The 21,866-nt window shown below is 40.1% G+C and overlaps 2 protein-coding genes across 8 annotated transcripts in view; one reads left to right on the forward strand and one right to left on the reverse strand.

The window, feature by feature from the left end:
• LOC125485401 (ninjurin-2-like) overlaps positions 1 to 1,895 on the reverse strand; it is a 194,029-nt gene extending 192,134 nt beyond the window's left edge. The window contains exon 1 of the mRNA XM_048608018.1: positions 1,835 to 1,895. The gene's annotated coding sequence lies outside the window, so the exon portion shown is untranslated. The remainder of the gene's footprint in view (positions 1 to 1,834) is intronic.
• Positions 1,896 to 11,502: 9,607 nt separating this feature from the next.
• Positions 11,503 to 21,866, forward strand: part of wnk1b (WNK lysine deficient protein kinase 1b) — a 180,687-nt gene continuing 170,323 nt past the window's right edge. For 6 of the 7 annotated variants that reach the window (XM_048608019.1, XM_048608022.1, XM_048608021.1 and 3 more), the window contains exon 1: positions 11,618 to 13,469. In XM_048608019.1, coding sequence (XP_048463976.1) covers positions 12,663 to 13,469 — 807 coding nt within the window. In that variant the 5' untranslated portion in view covers positions 11,618 to 12,662. The other variant, XM_048608023.1, reaches the window with a different exon arrangement.

Here is a 21,866-nt window from a genome sequence, read left to right on the forward strand (position 1 = left end):
TTAGAAAAATGCCCAGAAGATTTTACTTTTCTCATTTCATAACATTGGATGATGCTCAACTTTGTGGATTTTACTCATGATTGAGTTTTCTAACTTGATAGACACTTGCATATACACAATGTATTTCAAGTGAAATACGTATGGAGCTGTAATTGCATCTGTCCTAAGATGGATTGACTTAGATAGACAACCACTTTATAATGCATACACTAGTACTTTGTGTCCTGTGCTGTTGATATCATTTGGAAACTGATTTGAACCTGGCCTATTACCACTAGGCAGTTCTGAGGAAGGGTCACTGGACCCAAAACGTTAACTCCGTTTTTTCGTTCACAGATGCTGCCAGACCTGCTGAGCTTTTCCAGCAACTTTGTTTTTGTTCCTGATTTACAGCATCCGCAGTTCTTTCATTTTTTCTTTTGTTACTTAATCTCTCCCACCTTCCACCCTATCACAGACCTTCCCTTTTGTCCACCACTTTTCACCTTTTCATTAGCTTTAAACAATAACATATCTACTTTTCGCTGCATTGAAGAAAGGTCACTGATCTGGAAAGTTTAACATGTTTCTGTTCCATAGATGCTGCTAGAGGTGTGAAGTATTTCCAATTTTTTTACCTGATTTTATGTGTGGCTATGACGTGTCCTGACTAAACAGTCCTAGCAAATAGAATCATAGAGTCATACAGCATGGAAACAGACTCTTCGGTCCAACCAGTCCATGCTGAACATAATCTCAAACCAGACTAGTCCCACTTGCCTGCTCCTGGCCCATCTCCCTCCAAACCTTTCCTATTCATGTACTTATCCAAGTAACTTAAGAGTCCAAGGTGTTAGGGGCACTATGTTTGTAGTATATTGTTAGACGATTGTCTTCTTTTAGTTGGCCAGAATAGGAAGAATAAATAAGTTTTATCCTCTAACTTTTAACACTGATATCTGGTTATGTACTTCCATTATTAATATATTGTTTTAAAACTTTGGTGCCCTGATAGAAGATGGGTTAGGGTGCACTGTATGTTTTCACTGTTCTGTGAAAGAAAGGAAGAAAGCAAAAAAAAAGGTTAAAGTAAAAATATCACCAATAAATTGGTTAACATTAGTGATTGTGATAATGTTTTTGTTGATGGAAGATGCTGACTGCATTAAAAACTCTTGAGATCTTGGAGTGCATGGGGAAAATTTCAAAATTTGCAGACAGTACAGAGCTTGGAAACATTGTAAACTTTGAGGACACTTTATACAGCTCCAAAAGGGCACTGACAAGTTGGTGGAGTAGATGGATAGTTGGCAAGTTTCAATACAGAAAAGTGTGAGGTGATGCACTTTGGTAGAAAGACCACAAGAAATTGGAGGGACAGTAGAAAATAAAGGGCACTATTCTAAAGGTTGTGCAAGAACAGAGAAATGTGTCTCTACTAGGGTTCCCCAATTTACAAACATTTAGAACCATATCCATATAGAATCCCTAACAATGTGGAATCTGGCCATTTGGACCATTGAGCCCACAATGACCCTCCAAAGAGCATCCCACTGAGACCCACACCCCTATCTTAAGCCTTTCCCTGCATTTCCCCGTGGCTAACTCACTTAGCCTGGACACGATGGGCAATTTAGCATGGCCAATCCAATTAACATACATATCTTTGGACTGTGGGAGGAAACCAGAGCACCTGGAGAAAACGCGCAGACACAGGGAGAATGCACAAACTCCACACAGGCAAGTCATCTAAAATTGGAATTAAACCCAGGTCCCTGAGGCTGTGAAGCAGCAGTGCTAACCACTGAGCCACCGTGCCGCCCCTAACATTTGACTTACCAATGCTCATACTTACGAATACAGCCCTGTAAGGGGTGCATTAATGATCATTTTAAAGATCCAACATACGAATGTTTCCTCGTACTTATGAATGGCTATTTTCTATTGTCCTGCATCGTGTTCCAACTTGTGCATAAAATCGACTTGCATAGAGTTCAAAAGCGGGATGGTCATGCTGAACCTATATAAAACAGAGTTAGACCTTGGTTGCAGTCTGCATGCCACAGTTTCAGAAGGATGTAAATGCATTGGAGAGAGTACAAGAAGTTTATGCAAATAGTTTCAGGGATGAAAAACTTCAGTTATGCAGATAGGTTGGAGAATTGGAGAAGTTGTGATTGTTTTCCTTGGAGAGGAGACGGCTAAGAGGAGATTTGATTAAAATTTTCAAAATCAGGACAGAGCAGACAGGAAGAAATGTTCTCATAAAAGCACGAAGAACAAAAGTGAATATGTTGTGAGAATTATTTTTTCACACTGCATGTGGTTTAGATCTGGAATGCATTGAAGTATGAGGAGGCAAATCCAATTGAAACATTCATGAGGGCATGAAATAATTATTTAGATATAAATAATGTCAGAGTTACTAGGCTAGAGTGGAAGAATAGCACTAAGCCATGATGCTCATTCTGCTTGAACAATTCCACGTGATGACAATCAATTAATTCCCATTGGGTTCTTTATTTGATCTGTTAATGGCTGTCACATAGTTATGTCCCATATTTGTGGAGTCTCAATGGACGTGGAATCAGTTTGTCTGTATTCATCCCATTAAACATATCTAGTGACTCCCTTCTTGATCTTCTAGCACCTGGTATGGATGCAGTGGAAGAAATGACCTCTTTTTGCACCATAACAATTTTGTGACTCTGAACTGTTTTAACTCATGTTAATTCTGGACATTAGAATAGAAAATAGGTAGTATTTAGTGTTGACTTTGTTGATGCTTGTATGACAAAAATGATCTTTTTTTCATTCATTCATGGGATATGGGTATCACTGGCTTGGCCAGCATTTATTGCCCTAAAGAAAGTAGTAGTCAGCTGTATTCTTCAACTGCTGCAGTCCTTGGGCTGTCAATGTACAACAGTACTGCTAGAAAAGGAAATTTAGGATTTTGACAGTAAAGCAATAGCAATATAGTTTCAAGTTAGGATGGTGTGTTTCTTGGATACACATTTTCAAATGGTGATGTTCCCATGCATTTGCTGCCTTTGTCCTGCTAGATGATTGAAGCCTTCTGACTTTTTACTTTTGTAAATAACTAGGATTTTCCATTTATCTTTTAAAAAAGATGAATCTCTGCTTGAACAATTCCACATAATGACAATCAATTAATTCCCATTTATTTGATCTGTTAATGGCTATCACATACTTATGTTCCATTTTTGTGGAATCTCAATGGAAGTGGAATCAGTTTCTCTGCATTCGTCCCATTAAGCATATCTAGAGACTCCCTTCTTGATCTTCTAGCACCTGGAGACAGATTCTTCAACGTAGAGTTGTACACCACAGAAAAAGACCCTTCGGTTCAGCTATCCATGATGACCAAATATCCTGAATTAATCTAGTACCATTTGCCAGTATCTGCCCCATATCCCTCTAAACTCTTCCTATTCATGCACTCATCCAGATGCCCTTTAAATGTTGTAATTGTACCAGCCTCCACCATTTCCTCTGGCAGCTCATTCCACACATGCGGCACTCTCTGCATGAAAAAGTTGCCCTTTATATCCCTGTTATATCTATCCCCTCTCACCTTAAGCCTATGCCCTCTAGTTTTGGACCCCCCTATCCAATCCATGCCCCTCATGATTTTATACACCTTTATAAGATTACCCCTCAGCCTCTGATGCTGCAGGGAAAATAGCCCCAGCCTATTCAGCCTCTCTCTACACCTCAAACCCTTCTGCCTGCTTAATGGGAAAGCTGCATTCTATCAATTTTAGTAATGTTTATACGTCCTTTCTCAACTTTCTCTGATGCTTCTGTAGTGATTGGAACGAGAGTCAGGTGGATCCATTGACTACGAGTTCCCTAATTGGGATTGTTAACTTGGGCCAATTGAGAAGCCCTGGCTGACAAATATAAACCCAATATTCAGAGTCTCTTCATTCTAGGGACTGGCTCTGAGCTGGCTGACTTGGTGATGGGATACTGGCCTCTGTGCAGTTATTTTAGCTTCCTTTTGCTAGAATGGAGTCCTGACTGGCATTATATTCCAAATGTAGTTTAACTGAGGTTCTACACAAATTCAATGTTGTTTTCCTCCTATTGTACTCTATTCCTTCATAAATGATGTTAATTTGCAACTTAATACCTGTATGAACTTGAAATGTACTTTTAAAGATTTTATATATCTGTATTTTCAAATGTGTTTTGCTTCTCTACACCATTTGGTTTACTTTTCTCTTCTAGGGACTAAGTTATTAACCTTAATTAGGATTAACTTAATTCCATTTAACAAAATGATGTATCTCAAAATTTGCTATACTAATTACCCTTCCCCCTACTCCCCATCTTGAATCTACCCCATTTTATCTGATATTTCTGCAGCTAATACAATCTTTGAAATGTAACAGGATGTAGAAAAATCCATTTATATAGCAAATTTTGTGACTTTTGCAGTCAGAAATGTTTCTGTAATGCAGAAAATTTGGCAGTTAATTTGTACAAAACAGGCTCTCACAAACAGCAATGCAATAATGAAGGTGTAATCTGTTTTTTTTTTCAAACTATATAGTTGAGGGAGAGATATCAGCTAGAATACCAGAGACAATTCCACTACTTTTCTTCAGCATGGTGTTATAGAACCTGTTATACCCAACTGAGAAGGCAGATGGGCCTAATTTTAAACCAAAAGGTGGCACCACGAAAGAAGTTAAATTCCTGCACTGGAATGTGAGCTGAATTCTGTGTTCTCTGTAACTGGATGTGGCAACATAACCTGCCAAGGTGCCACTGAGCTACATGTGATGTCTATGAAAACCCTTTTCAGACCCAGTTGGTCTTCAGTTCTCTGACTCTGGCTTTCTATCATGCTCTCTTCCCTTTGCCTCATTTAAATTGTCTTAAGCCTTTTGTGAACTTCATTTTGAAATTTCTCTGCTACTGTCTGCTTCAAAGACATTTTTAAAATCTATTTCTATGTTAAAACTAGGTAAATACAAACAGTTGTTACAATAGTTCATTGTTTTCATCACCAAACTCCACTGATTAACTAGATACAGGAGTTGTTCTCAAATTATCAGTAACTAAAACTACAGCAGAAAATATTTAAGTTCAGCCATTCTTGATTTTTTTTTCAGGTTTTCCTGATAGCAGTATCATATTTGTGCTATTAAATAAGTTAGCACTATCAATACTTCACCCAAGTTTTACCTCCAAATGACATACAATGATCAAACAAATCTGTCCTTGGGTAGATTTAATCTGGATTGATTTGAAAGACGATACAATATTAAAAAACCTATATTCTAATTTTAAAGTTAGTAGTATTAACAGGACAGTTCTACCTATTCAGCATGTTACACTGGTTTAAATTCTTTATCAATTAACATTTGTCAGATCTATTAATCTAAAAGCTAAGACTGATAATACACATGGAATAAATGAGGCATGCACTTTATGTAAAACAACAGTATAGCAACTTAGACTAACTGTTTCACTGCAAGATGGTGGATTTCTGTCACACTTGACACAGGAAATATGTGGTTCAAGTGTATGCATTAGTCTGTTCAGCTTTTTGTTTTTCCTTCCTTTAGAACAATAGCTTTTGTTTCCTTCTTATTGTATAGTGTTTGTGATTCCATTCTGACCTCTTATTCTTGTTAGATTTTCTTGTGACACTGTGAGCAGTGCTTAAATGGGACACTGTAACAGTTGCTGTGAATAAATGCCAGAAGCATTTTCTCCACAATAAGTCCTCTAATGAGAGATAGTAGGAACTGCAGATGCTGGAGAATCCGAGACAACAAGGTGCAAGGCTGGATGAACACAGCAGGCCAAGCAGCATCATAGGAGCAGAGAGGCTGACGTTTCGGGCCTAGGCCCGAAACATCAGCCTCAAGTCCTCTAATGAAGCAGCTTTCATTTACTATTACAGTGTTATAGAAGTTAACCGAAAACTGCAACAACCAGCTCAATTTGAAAACAATATTTATTTATTCAACCTTGTAATTCTTCTGACAAGGAACAAACAGAGCAGAAGGTGTAATTTTAAAACAATCCTTCAACAAAAAATATATCCTTTCGTCAGACTGAGATTATTGAGTTAAATCTTTAGTACTACGGTCACTAGACAGAGAATTACTGGGGTTTCCAAATCTGTGCATATTTCTCATAAATCCATGTTCAAATCTCCATAAGCAGGTTTCTGCCAACACACAACCTAACAGCATTAACTTTGTCACCAATCACATCCAATGTTAATGTGAAGGTGTGATTTATCCCTCTTCATCCTGCTTATCCTCTCTTCAGCTTTTGACATGGACAATGACACTATGCTGCGCCAATATGCCTCTTCCACTTTCCAGTTTATTTGATCCACCCTCACTTGATTCCACTCTTACTTACCTAATCATAGCCAGTGCATCTGATTCTCTTCTCACCCTGGCATCATTATCTGCAGAATCCACCAACACTGGGAAGGTGTTAAATAGGAAATTAGAGATGCATGCAATAAAGATACAGTTGTGGTTATGGACAACTTTAATCTGTATGTAGATTGAGCAAGTCAAATCAGTAACAATGCCATAGGGAAGGAATTCCTAGAGTGTATATGAGATGGTTTTCTCAATCAACAAACAGAGGAAAGAATCAGACAGCAGGTCATCCTAGATTGGGTATTATGTAATGAGAAAGGTATAAGTCATAGTCAGGCTGTCTGAAATGGTTTGGGGAATGTGACCATAATATGATGATGATGGATATGCAATGCCAAACACTTACACAGTTAATGGAGGGACTGCAACAATTGTTTATTCCCGTTTTGCACAAAAATAAAATGGAAAAGGTGGCCCAACCATGGTTAACAGAGGAAATTAAAAACAGTGTTAGATCCAAGGATGGGGCATACAAACTGGCCAAAAAAGTAGCAGACCTGAGTATCGGGAGCAGGTTAGATTTCAGCAAAGAAGGACAAAGGGATTAATTAAGATGGGGAATATAGAGTATAAGAGTAAGTTTGCAAGGAATATACAAATTGTTTGTAAAACCCTTTATTGATATGTGAAGAGAAAGTATTTCGTGAAGACAGATGTAGGTCCCTTACAGTGAGAAACAGGGAAAGTTATAATGGGGAATAAAGAGATGGCAGACCAAGTAAGTACATATTTTGGGATAGTAGGAACTGCTGATGCTGGAGAATCTGAGATAACAAGGTGTAGAGCTGGATGAACACAGCAGGCCAAACAGCATCGGAGGAGCAGGAAAACTGATGTTTTGGACTCGAAACGTCAGCTTTCCTGCTCCTCTGATGCTGCTTGGCCTGCTGTGTTCATCCAACTCTAGACCTTGTTATCTAAGTACATATTTTGGTTTTGCTTCAAAGGATGACACAAATAATGTTCCAAAAATGTTGGGGATCACAAGGTATTGTGAGATGAATGAATTGAAAGAAATCAGTTTTGGTAGGGAAATGGTGTTGGGGAAATTGATAGGATTAAAGGCCAATAAATCCCTAGTAGCTAATAACCTACATCCTACAACACTTAAGGAAGTGGTCCGAGAAATAATGGATGCATTGGCGGTCACCTTTCAAGATTCTATCGACTCTGGTCTGGAACAGTTTCTAAGAATAAAGTAGTGAATTATAGATCGGTGAGCCCGACATCAATAGTAGAGAAAATGCTGGAAAAAATTTAATAGTAAAAAACTTGGAAAATTGTATCAGAATCAGACAAAGTCAGCATAGATTTATGAAAGGGAAATCATGCTTGATAAATCATGTCTACTGATGTTTTTTGAAGATGTAACTAGTATAGTTGATAAAGTTGGATCCAGTAGATGTGGTTTACTTGGATTTTCAAAATGTTTTTGATAAGGTCCCCCATAAGAGATTAGCATGTAAAATTAAAGCATGTGGGATTGAGGCTAATGTATTGACATGGATAGAGAACTGGCTGGCAGACAGGAAACAAAGAATATGAATAAACCTTTTCTGAGTTGCAGGTGGTGACAAGTAGGGTACCACAGGGATCAGTGCTAGGGCCCCACCTATTCACAATATATATTAAATATTTAGATGAGGCAACTAACTGTAAGAGATGTTGAACTATGAGAAGGATGCTGAAATGCATCAGCGTGATTTGGGTAAATTGAGTGAGTAGATGAAGTACAGTGTGGATAAATGTGAGGTTGCACTTTGGTAGCAAAAAAAGACAGTTTATTATCTAAATGGTAATATATTGAGAAAGGGGGAAGGTGCATCAAGACCTGTATGTACCTGTACACCAGTTGCTGAAAGTAAGCATGCAGCTGCAGCAGGTGTCGAAGAAGGCAACTTGTATGTTGGTCTTTGCAACAAGAGGGTTTGAAGACAGGAGCATGAATGTCTTGCTGCAATTGTATGGAACCTTGGCAAACTATACCTGGAATAGTAGGTGTGCAGTTTTGGTTTTCTTAACTGAGGAAGAATGTTCTGGCTTTGGAGGCAGTGCAACAAAGGTTCACCAGACTGATGCCTGGCGTGGCAGGACTGATATATGAAGAGAGAATGGATCAGTTAGGACAATATTCACTGGAAATTAGAAGAATGATCGGGGTGGGGGGGGGAAATCTCATATAAATCTATGAAATTCAAACAGGACTAGACATAGTAAACAGTGCAAAAGATAAGCTGAAGCATTCGCAGCAATCTTCAGCCAGAAGTACTGAGCGGATAAACCATCTCAGCCTCTTCTAGTCACACCCCAACATCGCAGATATCAGCTTTCAGTCAATTCGATTCACTTCATGTGACATCAAGGAACAGTTGGACGCATTGGAAACTGCAAAGCTAAAGGCTCTGACAACATTCCAGCAACAGTACTGAAGACCTGTGCTCCTCAACGTGCTGCTCCCCTTGCCAAGTGTTTCAGTACAGTTACACTGGTGGTCTAGTCAACAATGTGGAAAATTGTCCAATAACACCTTATACACAAAAAACTGGCCAATTACCAACCCATCAGTCTACTCTCAATCATCATTAAAGAGATGGAAGGTGTCATCAACAATGCTTATCAAGCAGCACTGTTCAGCAATAACTTGCTCAGTGATGCCTGGTTTGGGTTTTGCCTGGGCCACTCAGCTCCTGACCTCATTACAGCCTTCGTTCAAACACGGACAAAGAACTGAATTTCAGAGGTGAGAGTGACAGCCCTTGACAAGTATGCTGCATTTGAACAACTGTGGCATTAAGGAGCCCTTGCAAAACTGGAATCAATAGGTATCACAGGGCAAACTCTCCGCTGGGTGGAGTCATACTTGGCACATAGGAAGATGACTGTGGATGTTGGAGATCAGTCATCCCATCTGCAGGCCATTTCTGCATGAATTTCTCAGACTAGGCCCAACCATCTTCAGCTGCTTCATCAATGTTCTTCCCTGCATCATGAGATCAGAAACGTGAATGTTTACAGATGATTGCATAATGTTCAACACTATTTACAACTCCTCAGATACAGAAGCAGTCCATGCACAAATGTAACAAGATCTGCACAATATCCAGACTTGGGCTGACAACTGGCAAGTAACATTTGCACCTTGAAAATGCCAGGCAATGATTATCTCCAATAAGAGATAATCAAACAATTGCCCCTTGACATTCAATGGTGTTACCATCACCGAATCAATTTCCCCTTATCAACATCCTTGGTTGGGGTAACCACACAAGAGCAGGTTAGAGGCTAAAGTGCGGTAAATAACTCACCTCCTGACTCCCTAAAGCCTATCTACCATCTACAAGATTCAAGAAATGAGTGTGATGGAATATTCCCCACTTGCCTGATAGTGTGCAGTTCCAACAACACTCAAGAAGCTTGACACCATTCAGGCCAAAGCAGCCCATTTGAATGGCATCATATCACAAGCATCCACTCCCTCCACAACTGACATTCAGTAGCAGCAGTGGGTACTGTCTACAAGATGCACTGCAGAAATTGATCAAAGATCCTTAGATAGCATCTTCCAAACCCACAACCACCTTCATTTAGAAGGATAAGAGCACCAGATACATAGCAACACCACTACCTACAAGTTCCCCTCCAAGCCACTCACCATCGAATCGGAAATATATTGTCGTTCCTTTACTGTTGCTGGTTCAAAATCCTTGTATCCCCTCCCTAAGCCTATTATGGGCCATCCCATATCACATGGACTGCTGTGGTTCAAGGTGGCAGCTCACCACCACATTCTCAAAGGCAACTAAGACAGGCAATAAATTCTGGCCAGCCAGCAACACCCACGTCCCACGAGTGAATAAATGAAAATAATATTTCCAATGTCTGGAGAGTCCAGAACCAGGGGTCACTGTCTAAATATATAGGGTTGGTCATTTAGGACTGAGAGGAGGAGAAAGTTCCTCACCCAGACAGTGGTGAACCTGTGGAATTCTGTGTCACAGAAAGTGGCTGTGGCGAACACATTCAACGTTTTCAAGAAGGAGTTAGATATAGTTCTTAGGGTTAATGGGGTAAAATGGTATGGGGAGAAAGCAGGAACAGGGTGCTGAGTTGGATGATCAGCCATGATCATATTGAATGGTAGAGTAGGCTTAAAGGCAAATAGCCTACTCCTGCTCATATTTTCAATTTCTCCTTATAAAATATTGGCCTGTCAAAAGGCCATTGATATATCCTTTTAACTAGGTTTACAATTGAAGCAAATCAGTCGATGTTCAAACAAGTTCTCTTGATCTTACTGCAATGTCTTCATGTACATTTACATTGCAAACATAGTGCCCTTGCCTTCAAGAGCTAGTCCATCGTCGTGTATTTCTGCTGGCCACTGAAACAATTAAAGCTAACCGAAGAAATCAGCGTAGTCGAACGAAAATGAACGAGCGAATTAAGTTTTCAGTAGCATTTAACTATGTATTTTACTTTGTTCACTATGACGGTGCAATATCCAGTGTCGTGGTTTTAACGAGGCCCAGCGGGTCCTGAATAAACAGAAATTGAAACAGAAATTAATTTTGATAAATTTTACGCACCCAGAATGCTTTAATCAGCTTTATTCTCATTCTAGATTCTGAACCCTGTCAGTTACGCTGTATGTTAATTAAGATTTATGTTTGTTCTGGAATTACTTACGAAGGTTTTATTTCACTTTATTTCATTTGGAGAATCACCATCCAGGAGAGAATCTACCACGCCACCATGCAACGATGTACGATTTATACAATTTAAAACCTGTGTCTTTCAGAAGGAATGTGCAGTTGGAGAAGATCATTGCATATTTTAATAAATATAATCTTTTCCACCTTCAATAACCAAAGCTTCCAAAACCAGCCTCGCCCCCTCCCTTGGTACCCACAGCTCATCCTTTTCCGTCCTCCTATTATTCATATCACGTGCTCAGCTCAACGCTCCCGCAGAGACGCAAAGTGGGCGGAATAAATAAACGCCAACCAACTGACATGTTCTCGTAGCATGATGGGAACTGTAGTTCTTTTTTTGCGTGTTTCAAATCGAACAGTGCGCCAACACTATTAGTTGTAATGGAAAAACTACGTTTCCCAATTGGCTGTGCGGTGGTGTTGCGCATGTGAATGGGTTGCCTTGAGCTCGAGCGCTCAGCTTCTCGGAAAGTGCCAGTAAGTGAGTTAGAGGCAGTGTATCCGCCATTTACAGTTGGGAGGAAGAACGTGTCTATTTTCGAGCTGAGAGATTCGCTTGATTTACTCGCTTTGCCCCCCTCCCCCGTTCTGTGTGGGGGGCTCGGGCTTGGATCTACGATACTTGTTCGTTAAGGAAACCAGTTGGGGATATTTTTTATTTGAAAAGTCGATTCTAGTGTAAGAGGAAGAGAAGAAGCCGGGATGTTACGTATGTGGACAGCTCTGCAGTGAGCCTCTCCCCCGGCAGATCGACCTTACCCTGGGGTTTTCTATTGTTGCAGCATCCCGGCCTAGTCCATCTGGCAGCCTGCACTTCTGTTGGTTATTTGAATTTTGCTGACTTTTTTTAAAAAAACCATGGGCATCGCATCCATTTTGAAAGCTTGAAAGAGCAGAACCTTATGGCATCGACGGGGCAGTCGTGGCGTTGTATATCATCTGTGCTTAAAAAAACCGACGCATTTCCATAACCGTGGAATTGTTCTAGTGGGGGAACAGAAACTAGCAGCATCGCTGAAAGGGATTGTTGCGTTGATTGTCCTTTTTTTTTTGTTCTGGCCGTTTTTAAGTATTATTTTTGGAGTTAATTCGGGAATAAGGAACTGTTTTGGCCTTGTTTATATCGGTTGGATTTTCATTTTCATTTTAAATTTCTTTATCGCCCTTTTGCGAAATGAAGACTGGATGAAAATTGTTCGAAATTTTTAATTAAGGATGGATGGATCACATCAGATGGTCCATGTTTATGTCGCTGCGTTGCAATTGATTGAGTTGGACAATATTGCGTATCTCATTTTTTATACCGGAACGCTTCAGTTCCAGGGACCCGACTCTTTGCACAAACATAGCAGGCAGTTATTTTGACTCCTCAAAGAAAATCAGGTTGCGTTTGTCTCTACGCGTAATTGGTACTTTTTATTGCATTTCAACCATTCGACCGGCAGTGTGCTTCGCGTTGAAATCTTGTTCGAAGAGAAACCACTGAATTCTTTTGGGGAAGTCTTTTGGGAATCGAGTTTTTGTGGAAATGTCGGAAAACGCAGACAATGTTGGGTCATTATTGCGCCCCCCTAAAAATGGTACCAATTCTAGTTCAGATACGACAATAGGGGAGCGTTTTGGAGTAAGTTTGAGGAAAAAAGAAGAGTTTAAGGCTCTTAGGAGGCGGCGACATACTATGGATAAGGACAGCAAAGCAGAGCACCAACGTTTTATCAGGAGAAGTGTGATCTGTGATTCCAACGTTACAGCGTTGGACCATCTGCCCAGTAAGACATGTATTATCGTTTCGCCACCCGAATCGGATAATGCAGCTTCATTAATAAGCAGTATTACTATTAATAACGAAGCGCAACCTCCTGTACAAGCTACGACAGTTGACTCGGTCACTGCGGCAATTCCTGTTTTTGCTGGAGAAAAATGTGAAAAGTGCGTTGATGGCAATACGAAGGACGGAAGCACAGTCGCTGGAATTGGCGATGAACGACCTAGGGCTACCGTTCGTTCACTCGATGCCGATGTCTGCAACCACGCAGGGACTACAACCAGTAGCAGCAAAGACAGAAAAAAACAAAAAACTGTTCCAATTAAAGAGGAAACCGAGTTGAAAGTTAACGATGATGACAGTTCAGAGAGCAAAGAAGCGGAAGAGGCAAAAAGTCAAGAGAGGAAGGCACAAGAAGATAATGAAGAAATAGAGACTAAGGCTGTGGCAACCTCCCCTGATGGGAGGTTTTTGAAGTTTGATATAGAAATTGGGAGAGGTTCTTTCAAAACCGTCTATAAAGGTCTAGACACAGAAACTACAGTGGAAGTAGCTTGGTGTGAATTGCAGGTAAGTTGTGTACTTTCGTTGTAGGCATGTTTGTGTTCATTGGGAAGACTAGCCACTTCATTTAAATCCTTGTTGCATTAGTGTTTGTATTTTCAAAGAAATTTAACTGCTAAAGGATAGTTTGATATGAGCTGAATGGCCTCCTCCTGCGCCATATCATTGCTGTGATTCTGAAAGAAGTGATGTGAAGTGCAGACTTTAAAATTAAGAAGTGGCAATTCAGTTCACTGACACTTGCCAAATAGAAGCATAATTTAGAATCTGTGAAAGCTTTTTTTAGTATTATTGAGGGATTGGTTCCCAGGGTACTGACAACTTTGTGTCCCCTTAAAACCTGCTGTGATTTTTCTTCATTTTGACTTCTTGTTCAGGTTTGGTATGGGTCTTCAACATTGATACCTTTGACCATGAATATTGAATAAATTTGATATTTCCACAAGAACGATTTTGAATAGAGCTTGCTGGACTATATTTTGAATTGAAAATTGTGTGGTTTACCTCCCTCTCTTTCCTCCTCCTCCTTCTCCTTCTCCCCCGCCCCCCGCCAACCGCCAACCCCCGTGAGAGGTGTTAAGACTGGTGTATTTCTGCTGTCACCACGTTTGAAATCAGTAATAGGATGACTGGATGTTGGGCTGAGAACTTTCCTATTAGTGTGGCTTAACTTTGTTTTTTTTTAACTGAATTTGAGTAGAGTTCAAAATGAATGTACCTTGCCCTTCATTGGACACTTGATTATGTTAGTTTCAATTATGCACCGTTGATTTGACAATCCATGCCATAGATTCTGTTGTGTATATTTATATTTTTAGGTAGGTTATCGTTTTATTTAATACATGTATATGGTGAGAAGTGGCAAAGAGGTTCCTTTTGTGTGGTTAAAGAAATGTGATAACGTAAAGGCCAGATAATTTGTTTCAGTGACGTTGAAGGAAAAGTATTTGCCAGAACAGTGGAGAGAGATCTCATTTTCAAATGCAAGTAGTGCCATGTGATGTTTTACTACCACCTTGTACCAGAAAGCTTCCATTCGATGCTTTGTTCAAAAGACAATACCTCCCAAGTTGCAGCAATCTGGCAGTACTGCACAGAGGTGTGATTGTGGGTTATGTGGTCAAGACTTGTGACACTTTGAACCTGAAAACTTTTGATATTTAAGGGGAAGGTTTGAGAATTGCCAAAAATTCTGGAAGAAACTGCCTAGGACTGGATACATTCTTCATTCAGATCAGGTGACCAAATTGACACCCTTGAAATAAAATATAAATGTGGGCTTCCATTTGGGAGTGGAAAAGGGTCTTCTGTTTGAGACTGAAATGAGGGGAAATTTTTAAAGCTTCATGAGTCTTTGGAACTGTTCCTCAGTGAGCATATTGGTTATTGCATATTTTTAAGATGGAGTTTGATGGATTCTTGACTAACGAGGGAGCTGTGGCTAGCAGTGGTAGGTGGGGAATGTGAAGCCAAGGTCACAATCAGGTCAGTCATGATCCTATGGCAGAGCAGGCTGTTAAGATTGAAATGTCCTTCTCCAGCTAATAAGTCATAAGTTTGTGTGAGAAATTTATTTTACTGGTGGCTGGGACGTAACGCCCTCTGCAGAGAGCATGGTAATTGAGGCTGGGAGGAATGTGGATGAAAATTACGTAGACTTTTTTGATAGTTTGATAAATTTGTAAATTCTGTTTTTGACTAAAACTTTGAAATACGCAAATAGCTTGTAGAGTTCTCAAAAATTAAATTGCTCTTGACCTTCATTGTACTTAGAACGTATTTGCAGTTTGGATAAAAAATAAGTTCTCTAACTTGCCATTCAATATTCTACAGATAGAAGTGTCAAAAATACAGTTTGACAATGACCCTAAACATAAGGAACGAGAGTAAGCTGCTTGCCCTTTTGAGACTGCTCTGCCATGTGTGTATTATACAAAATACATTTTGAGTACAATATATTCTTAATTCTTGGCTGTTTAATTGTAGCCAGAGTATTATTTGCATTGGCTTCTCTTCTCACTCCTGCAACGTGACCTATAAGGACATATAGGATTCTATCCTTGGCTGAATTTGATTTCCCGTCAATACGTGCCCTGTCAGAGACCATCCCAAAGCACAATGTTCAGTCTTCAGGACTGTGCTGATCACATTGAATTCTATATTCTCTAAATTTTTTTAAACTCTTTGCTGCTACCACGTTATTGATATCTAATACTGGATAAGGAGAAATTGCCTGCAAGTAAATTTTGAGAAGGCTGGAGCTGTTGTTCTTGGTCCCTGCTGTGTACTCATTGGACAAATAATATTCCATCTGTGTCCTGGCAACTTTCTGGGAGGCAACCACAGTGTTTGCAGGCTTGACGCTATGTTAACCTTCTGATAAGTTTCTGCACCATCATTAATACTGCCAAATACCATCCCTATGAAATAGTCTGTATTTGCCCCACCTCTGGTGATCTACTGCATTTTGAAGAACTAAGATATAGGAGCAGGAGTGGAGAGCATGGCCTGTTTAGTCTGCTATGTCATTTTAGTCTGATCATGGCTGCTGATCTCAAGATTCAACTCTGCCTTCCTGCCTGTTCCACACATTGGTTGATTCTGAGATATCACATATCTCTCTATCCTAGCCTTAAATATATTCAGCATGGAAGATTTACAGCTCTGAGGTGGAAACATTCTATAGATTTGCAACCTTTTGTAATTTATCTTTATGTCAGTCCTAAATTCACCACTTTATCATTAGAGTCTGCCCCAGTGTTTTAAATTCTCCAGCTGAAACAATGAGCACTTATCCTGTGGGGCTTTTTAGGATCTAGTACATCTAATTGACAGTGCTCATTTTTCTAAACTTCAGAGAATATAGGCCCTTTTCTTGTTTTTTGTAATTTCAAGTAATCAAGTTTAATTTAATTTGTGGAATTCTGTTCGCATTATTATTTGTGAACAATGCAAACAGTATTGCTAGTTTTGCCATCCTCTGCACGATATCATAGCCCTTAACTTTACAATATGCTTTCCGTCCAACCATGCAGTTTTAACTGTACGTATAAAGTAATGGGATCCATTTGTATTTGTCCTGGCATTGGCCATAGACAGGGTACCAGGTCCTGTGTGCTTCAATTGGAAATTCTCGTCAGCAAACTTCTCACCATAAATGGACTTCCGACCAGTGCCATCATGTTGTGTAAAGTCACCACCTTGGCATGTGAATTGGGGGATATCACGGTCTTGTCACCAGTACATGGATGTTTTTTGGACCGCATCAGCAAAGACCTCCATGTCGGTGCAGCCTGGGTGTTGCCTCTGCTGATGTCCACAAGGATGCATGTTTCTTGTTCTTGGCTATAGCTCCTGCTGGAATGGCAGGGAGGACCTGGTTTGGAGCCCAGTTTGCTCAGTCTGTTGTTATAGGACAATGTTCTCATCCAAGTGAGCAATGTAGTGTACCTTCACTAGACCACCTTTAGTGAAAGTTGTATCAATATGGAGACTAACTGTGCATCCAGTACTCCACATACCTCAACAAAATCCTGTATTGTTTTAGGAAGTGACTTTGTTCCTGTACTCCAGTACACATGCAGTGAAGGTCAACATGGTATTTGCCTTCCTGATCATTTGCTACACTTGCATGTTAGTTTTGGTTCTTGTATCTTTGAACATAGCACTTAAGTTTCAGGCCTTTTTTAAAAATTCTGTTTATCTGTTGTTAAAACCAAGACAAATAATCTGATATTTCTCTATATTATACTCCATCTGCCATCTTAGTGGTAACTCGCTAAACCAGTCTATATCCCTTTACAACCTCTTATGTTCATGCCCACCACCACTCCTGCCCAAAAAAAAGACAAATCACCTAGCTTTGCATCGTCAGCAAGGAGGAGCATTTTCAGATGGCAGCCTGTAACTAGCTTTATGTCATAGGGTTGTGTGCTGGGGCCACAGTTATTTACAGTATATATTAATGATTTGAGTCAGATGTATAGCATCAAAACAGACCCTTCGATCCAATGATGAGTAAAGTGAATGTACCATAGCTGAGGTTGTGGATGTTACAAAAATTGGTGGGATGGCAAGTGGTGAGGATGACAGAGGTTTGCAGAAGGATATCATCTGGTTAAGTGAGTAGACACAAACTTGGCAGATGAATTATAATGTGGGAAAATGAGGTTCTGCAATTTGGCAGAAAGAATAGAGGAACTTGATATTATTTATGTGGAGAAAGACTACAGAAAGCTGCAAATCAGGGATTTGGGAGTCCTTGTGCATAAATTATGAAGTGCTCAGTGAGTAAACGTTCATTGGGTAATGGGGAAAGCAAATGGAACTTTGACTTTTATTTTAAAGGGGATGGAGTATAAAAGTAGGGAGGTTTCTCTAAAACTGTATAAAGCACTAGTCAAACCATAGCTGGCTTGGTGTAAGCAGTTTTGGGCCCCCGATCCAAGGAAAGATATACTGGTATTAGAGGCAGTCCTTCCAAAGCGAAGCTGAACAGAACAACAGACAAAAATACTTCCCTCCCTGATGCACTCGATGCATTTTCTGTTCAAAAAGATCATATAAGGTCAGTGAAATGATGTCACCTGTCCCAGCAGCCTTGGGTGCACCTGTCCTCTCAATCACTGCTGCAGATGTCAGATTGGCTTCTATGAGAAGGAACCCAGGGAAAGTGACTGGCCTAGATGGAGTCCATGCATACCAGCTGGCAGGAGTATTTGCTGACATTTTTAACCTCTCCTTACTATGATCTGGAGTCCCCACCTGTTTCAAGAAGACCACCATCATCCTGGTGCCAAAGAGAATTCATGCACCATGCATCATTGACTTCTGTCCGGTGACTCTGACCTTTGTAATTTTTTGAAGTGCTTTGAAAAGTGATTCATGGCTGACATCAGCTCACATTCTCAGCCTGCCTTGATCCCTTGCAATTTGTCTACTGTCACAACAGATCCATGACAGATGCCATCTCCCTGGCCCTGTGCTCATTCCTATAACATCTGGATAACAAGGGTACGTATGTCAGGCTCCTACTTTTTGACTACGGCTCCATCTTCACCATAATTCCAACCAAACTAATCTGCAGACTGCATCCTTTGCAATTGGATCCTTGATTTTCTGACCCACAGACTGCAATTAGTGAGACTAGGCAACAACACCTCCCATGACAGCAAGGCTTGCATACTCTGTATTCCCTATACACTCATGACTATGTGGCCAAATTTCGTCCTAACGCCACGTACAAGTTCGCTGACAACATGACCATTTGTAGGCTAGATCTCCAACAATGACAAGACAGAATATAAGAAAGTGTGTTTGGTGGCATGGTATAAAGATGACAATCTCTCCCTCAATGTCAGCAAAACAGAAGAGCTGGCCATTGACTTAAGGAAGCATGGTGGAGGGCACGCTCCTGTCTGCATCAATGGTGCTGAGGGGGAGATGGTCAAGAGTGTCATGGGCTGAGGAATGGTACCAACATTCTGTCCTGGTCCACCTATGTTGATGTGACAGTCAAGAAAGTACAACAATGCCTCTATTTCCTCAGGAGGCTAAGAAAATTCAGCACATTAGTAAAGACTCTTAACAATTTTTATAGATGCAGCATAGAAAGCTTTCTATCTGGACGCATTATGGCTTGGCGTGACAGCTGTTCTGCTCAGGACCATAGGAACCTATAGAGAGTTGGGAACACAACCCAGTCCATCACTCAAGTCAACCTTCCAGCCATTGACTCCATCTATACTTCTCACTGCCTCAGAAAGGTAGCCAACATAATCAAAGACTCCTCCCACCCTGCTTATAATCTCTTCCAATCTCTCCCAACAGGCAGTAGATGCAAAAGCTTAAACACATGTACCAACTGATTTTTAAAAACAACTGATTAAAGAATAACTTCATCCCCGCCCACCCCCCCACCCTGTTGTTAGATTTTTGAATGGACCTCTTCAATTTCAAATTTGAATGTTGATTCCACTGTTTATACACCACCTCTGCAGCCATAACATCGTATTCTTTGCTCTAATCTCATACCATCATGGTATGATATGATATCTGCCAGCACTGCACGCAAAACAAAACGTTTCGCTGTACCTATGTGCATTTGACAATAATAAATCAAATCAAAGAAGGTTCATGAGACCAATTCTAGATATGGTTGGGCCTGTACTTAAGGAAATAAAAGAGTGAGAGGTGACCTTATTGAAATGTAGAAGATTCTTTAGGGGACTTGACAGGGGTAGATGTGGAGTGGTTGCTTCCCCATGTGGGAGATTCTCTGCTTAGAGGGCATAATCTCAGAACAAGAGGTCACATTTAAGGTAGAGATGAGGAATTTCATTTTGTGTGTGTGGGGTGGTGTTGGGGTGTAGTAAAGCAGTGGAATTCTGTACTACCAGGTGCTGTCGAGGCTGGGTCGTTGTCTATTCACGGCTGAGTCAAATTTTCAATCAGTAAGGGATGAAAGGTTTTGGGGGAGGGGTGGGGAAAGGCAGATAACTAGAATTGAGGATTAACAGATCAGACATGATCTTATATGAATGACAAACAGACCCAAAGGGCTGAATAACCTACATCTGCGACTATCTTATGGCCTAAACCTAGATATTACTTTGTCTCTCCATCAAAGTCTTTACTATCATTTATAAATAGCTGACGCCCCAGCATTTATCCTTACTGCATTTCACTGTTCATTGACCATGAACTTAAAATTCCTTGTTTGTACCCATTCTCTGTCTTTGCCTATTAACCAATCCTCCCTCTCTGTTAACATATTTTAACCCTCAGCTCCATGCCCCCTTACCTGGACTATTAAACTTTTGTATAATGCCTTATGACTATCTTTTGGAAAAGCATGTATACATCATCTGTTGGTTTCCCAGTACCTACCGGAGTAGTTAAATCATCAAAGAACTCTAAAATTGAAAAAGAGGACTTCTCTTGAGTAAACCCATGTTGAATTATTCTATGCATACTATGATATTTCCTTTATCAAAGATTCTAACATTTTCTGAATGCCTGAAGTGTGTATCTGTTTTTTAAACCAACTTGTTCAGATGTTATTACACACCACCTAGAGCAGGTGGGAATTGAAACAAGATCTCCTATCTCAGAGGTAGGGACATCACCACTATGCTACAAGGGCCCTACACTCGCCTGTAGCTCTCTGCTTTCTTTCTCCCTGCCTTTCTTGAAAGGTGGTGCGTTCTTTGTTATTTTCCAGTCTGATGGAACAATTCCTTAACGTTATAAATTTTGGAATATTGTAGCACGAACTACTTTGTAGCTGTCTCTTTTGGAGTCTTAGACCATGGGCCATCAGGCCCTGTGGATTAATTGGATTTTAGACTCCAGTTTCTCCAGTACTTGTTTCTCTGAAAACTCCTTTGTTTTTCTGTCTCACTCCTGAGGCCCTGCGTTACTGTCTATTTCAAATATGAAATGTGTGCCATCTGTTGTGAAACAGACACCAGATATTTGTTCAATGCCGTTGCTATTTCCTCATTCCTATGTTATTTTTCCTGTCGCTGCTTCTTTTGGGGGCAACGTCGACTTCGGTTGCTGTCTCCATTTTTTTAAAAATATGCTTCAACTCTTGTTTGTGCCTTCACCTCCCTCGATTTAATTATTCTGAGGCACTCAAGGCTATTTTATTGAACTCTCCCATAAACTTCTGCCCATGTCCTAACTTGCATCAGTCCTGTGACATTCCTGGTTTACTCATGGTGGAGCAGTGCTTTCATTCTTACTATTCTTATTCTTGCTTTAAAATTCTTCCATGGCCTATTCCCTTGTTATTTCTGTAATCTCCCACCTCATCAATCCTTGGGTAATTGCACTGATTCGATTCTTGTGTTTTGAGCATTCCTGATGTTAATTGTTCTGCCGTTAGTTCTCATTTGGCTGCTTAGACCTTAAGTTATAAGAAAAAATCTCTCCCAAAGCTTCTAACTCTGTTCCTCACTTACTTTGTTATAGATGTTCCTTTAAAACCCATCTCTTTAACTCAGCTTTTGGTTATTTGCCTCAATATTGTTTATTACTCCTTGGAATATTTCATAATATTAGAGGTGATAATGAATATAAATTAAATTCCTTAAAGGTCTTTTCAAAATGTTCAAAAATATTTATGATGCAAGCACAAACTGCTTTCTCATAATGTTTCTTATGATGCATTAGAGGATTCTCTGTGACTGTGAACATGTGGTGAGAGACATTTGACCTAAGTGGATAGTGCTGAAGTACTTTTTGATAGCTCCTGGTTTGTAGAGAACCAAATTTATGGACAGAACTATTGTCTGGTCAATATTGCTTGTTTTATAAAGACAAGAACGTTATGGCATGTGCTGCACAATACATTGTTGCTTGATCCTTTTGAGGCCACAGATTCCAATTTCCAATTGG

The sequence above is a fragment of the Rhincodon typus genome, chromosome 18, assembly GCF_021869965.1.
Source record: "Rhincodon typus isolate 14 chromosome 18, sRhiTyp1.1, whole genome shotgun sequence".
NCBI classification, from domain to species: domain Eukaryota; kingdom Metazoa; phylum Chordata; class Chondrichthyes; order Orectolobiformes; family Rhincodontidae; genus Rhincodon; species Rhincodon typus.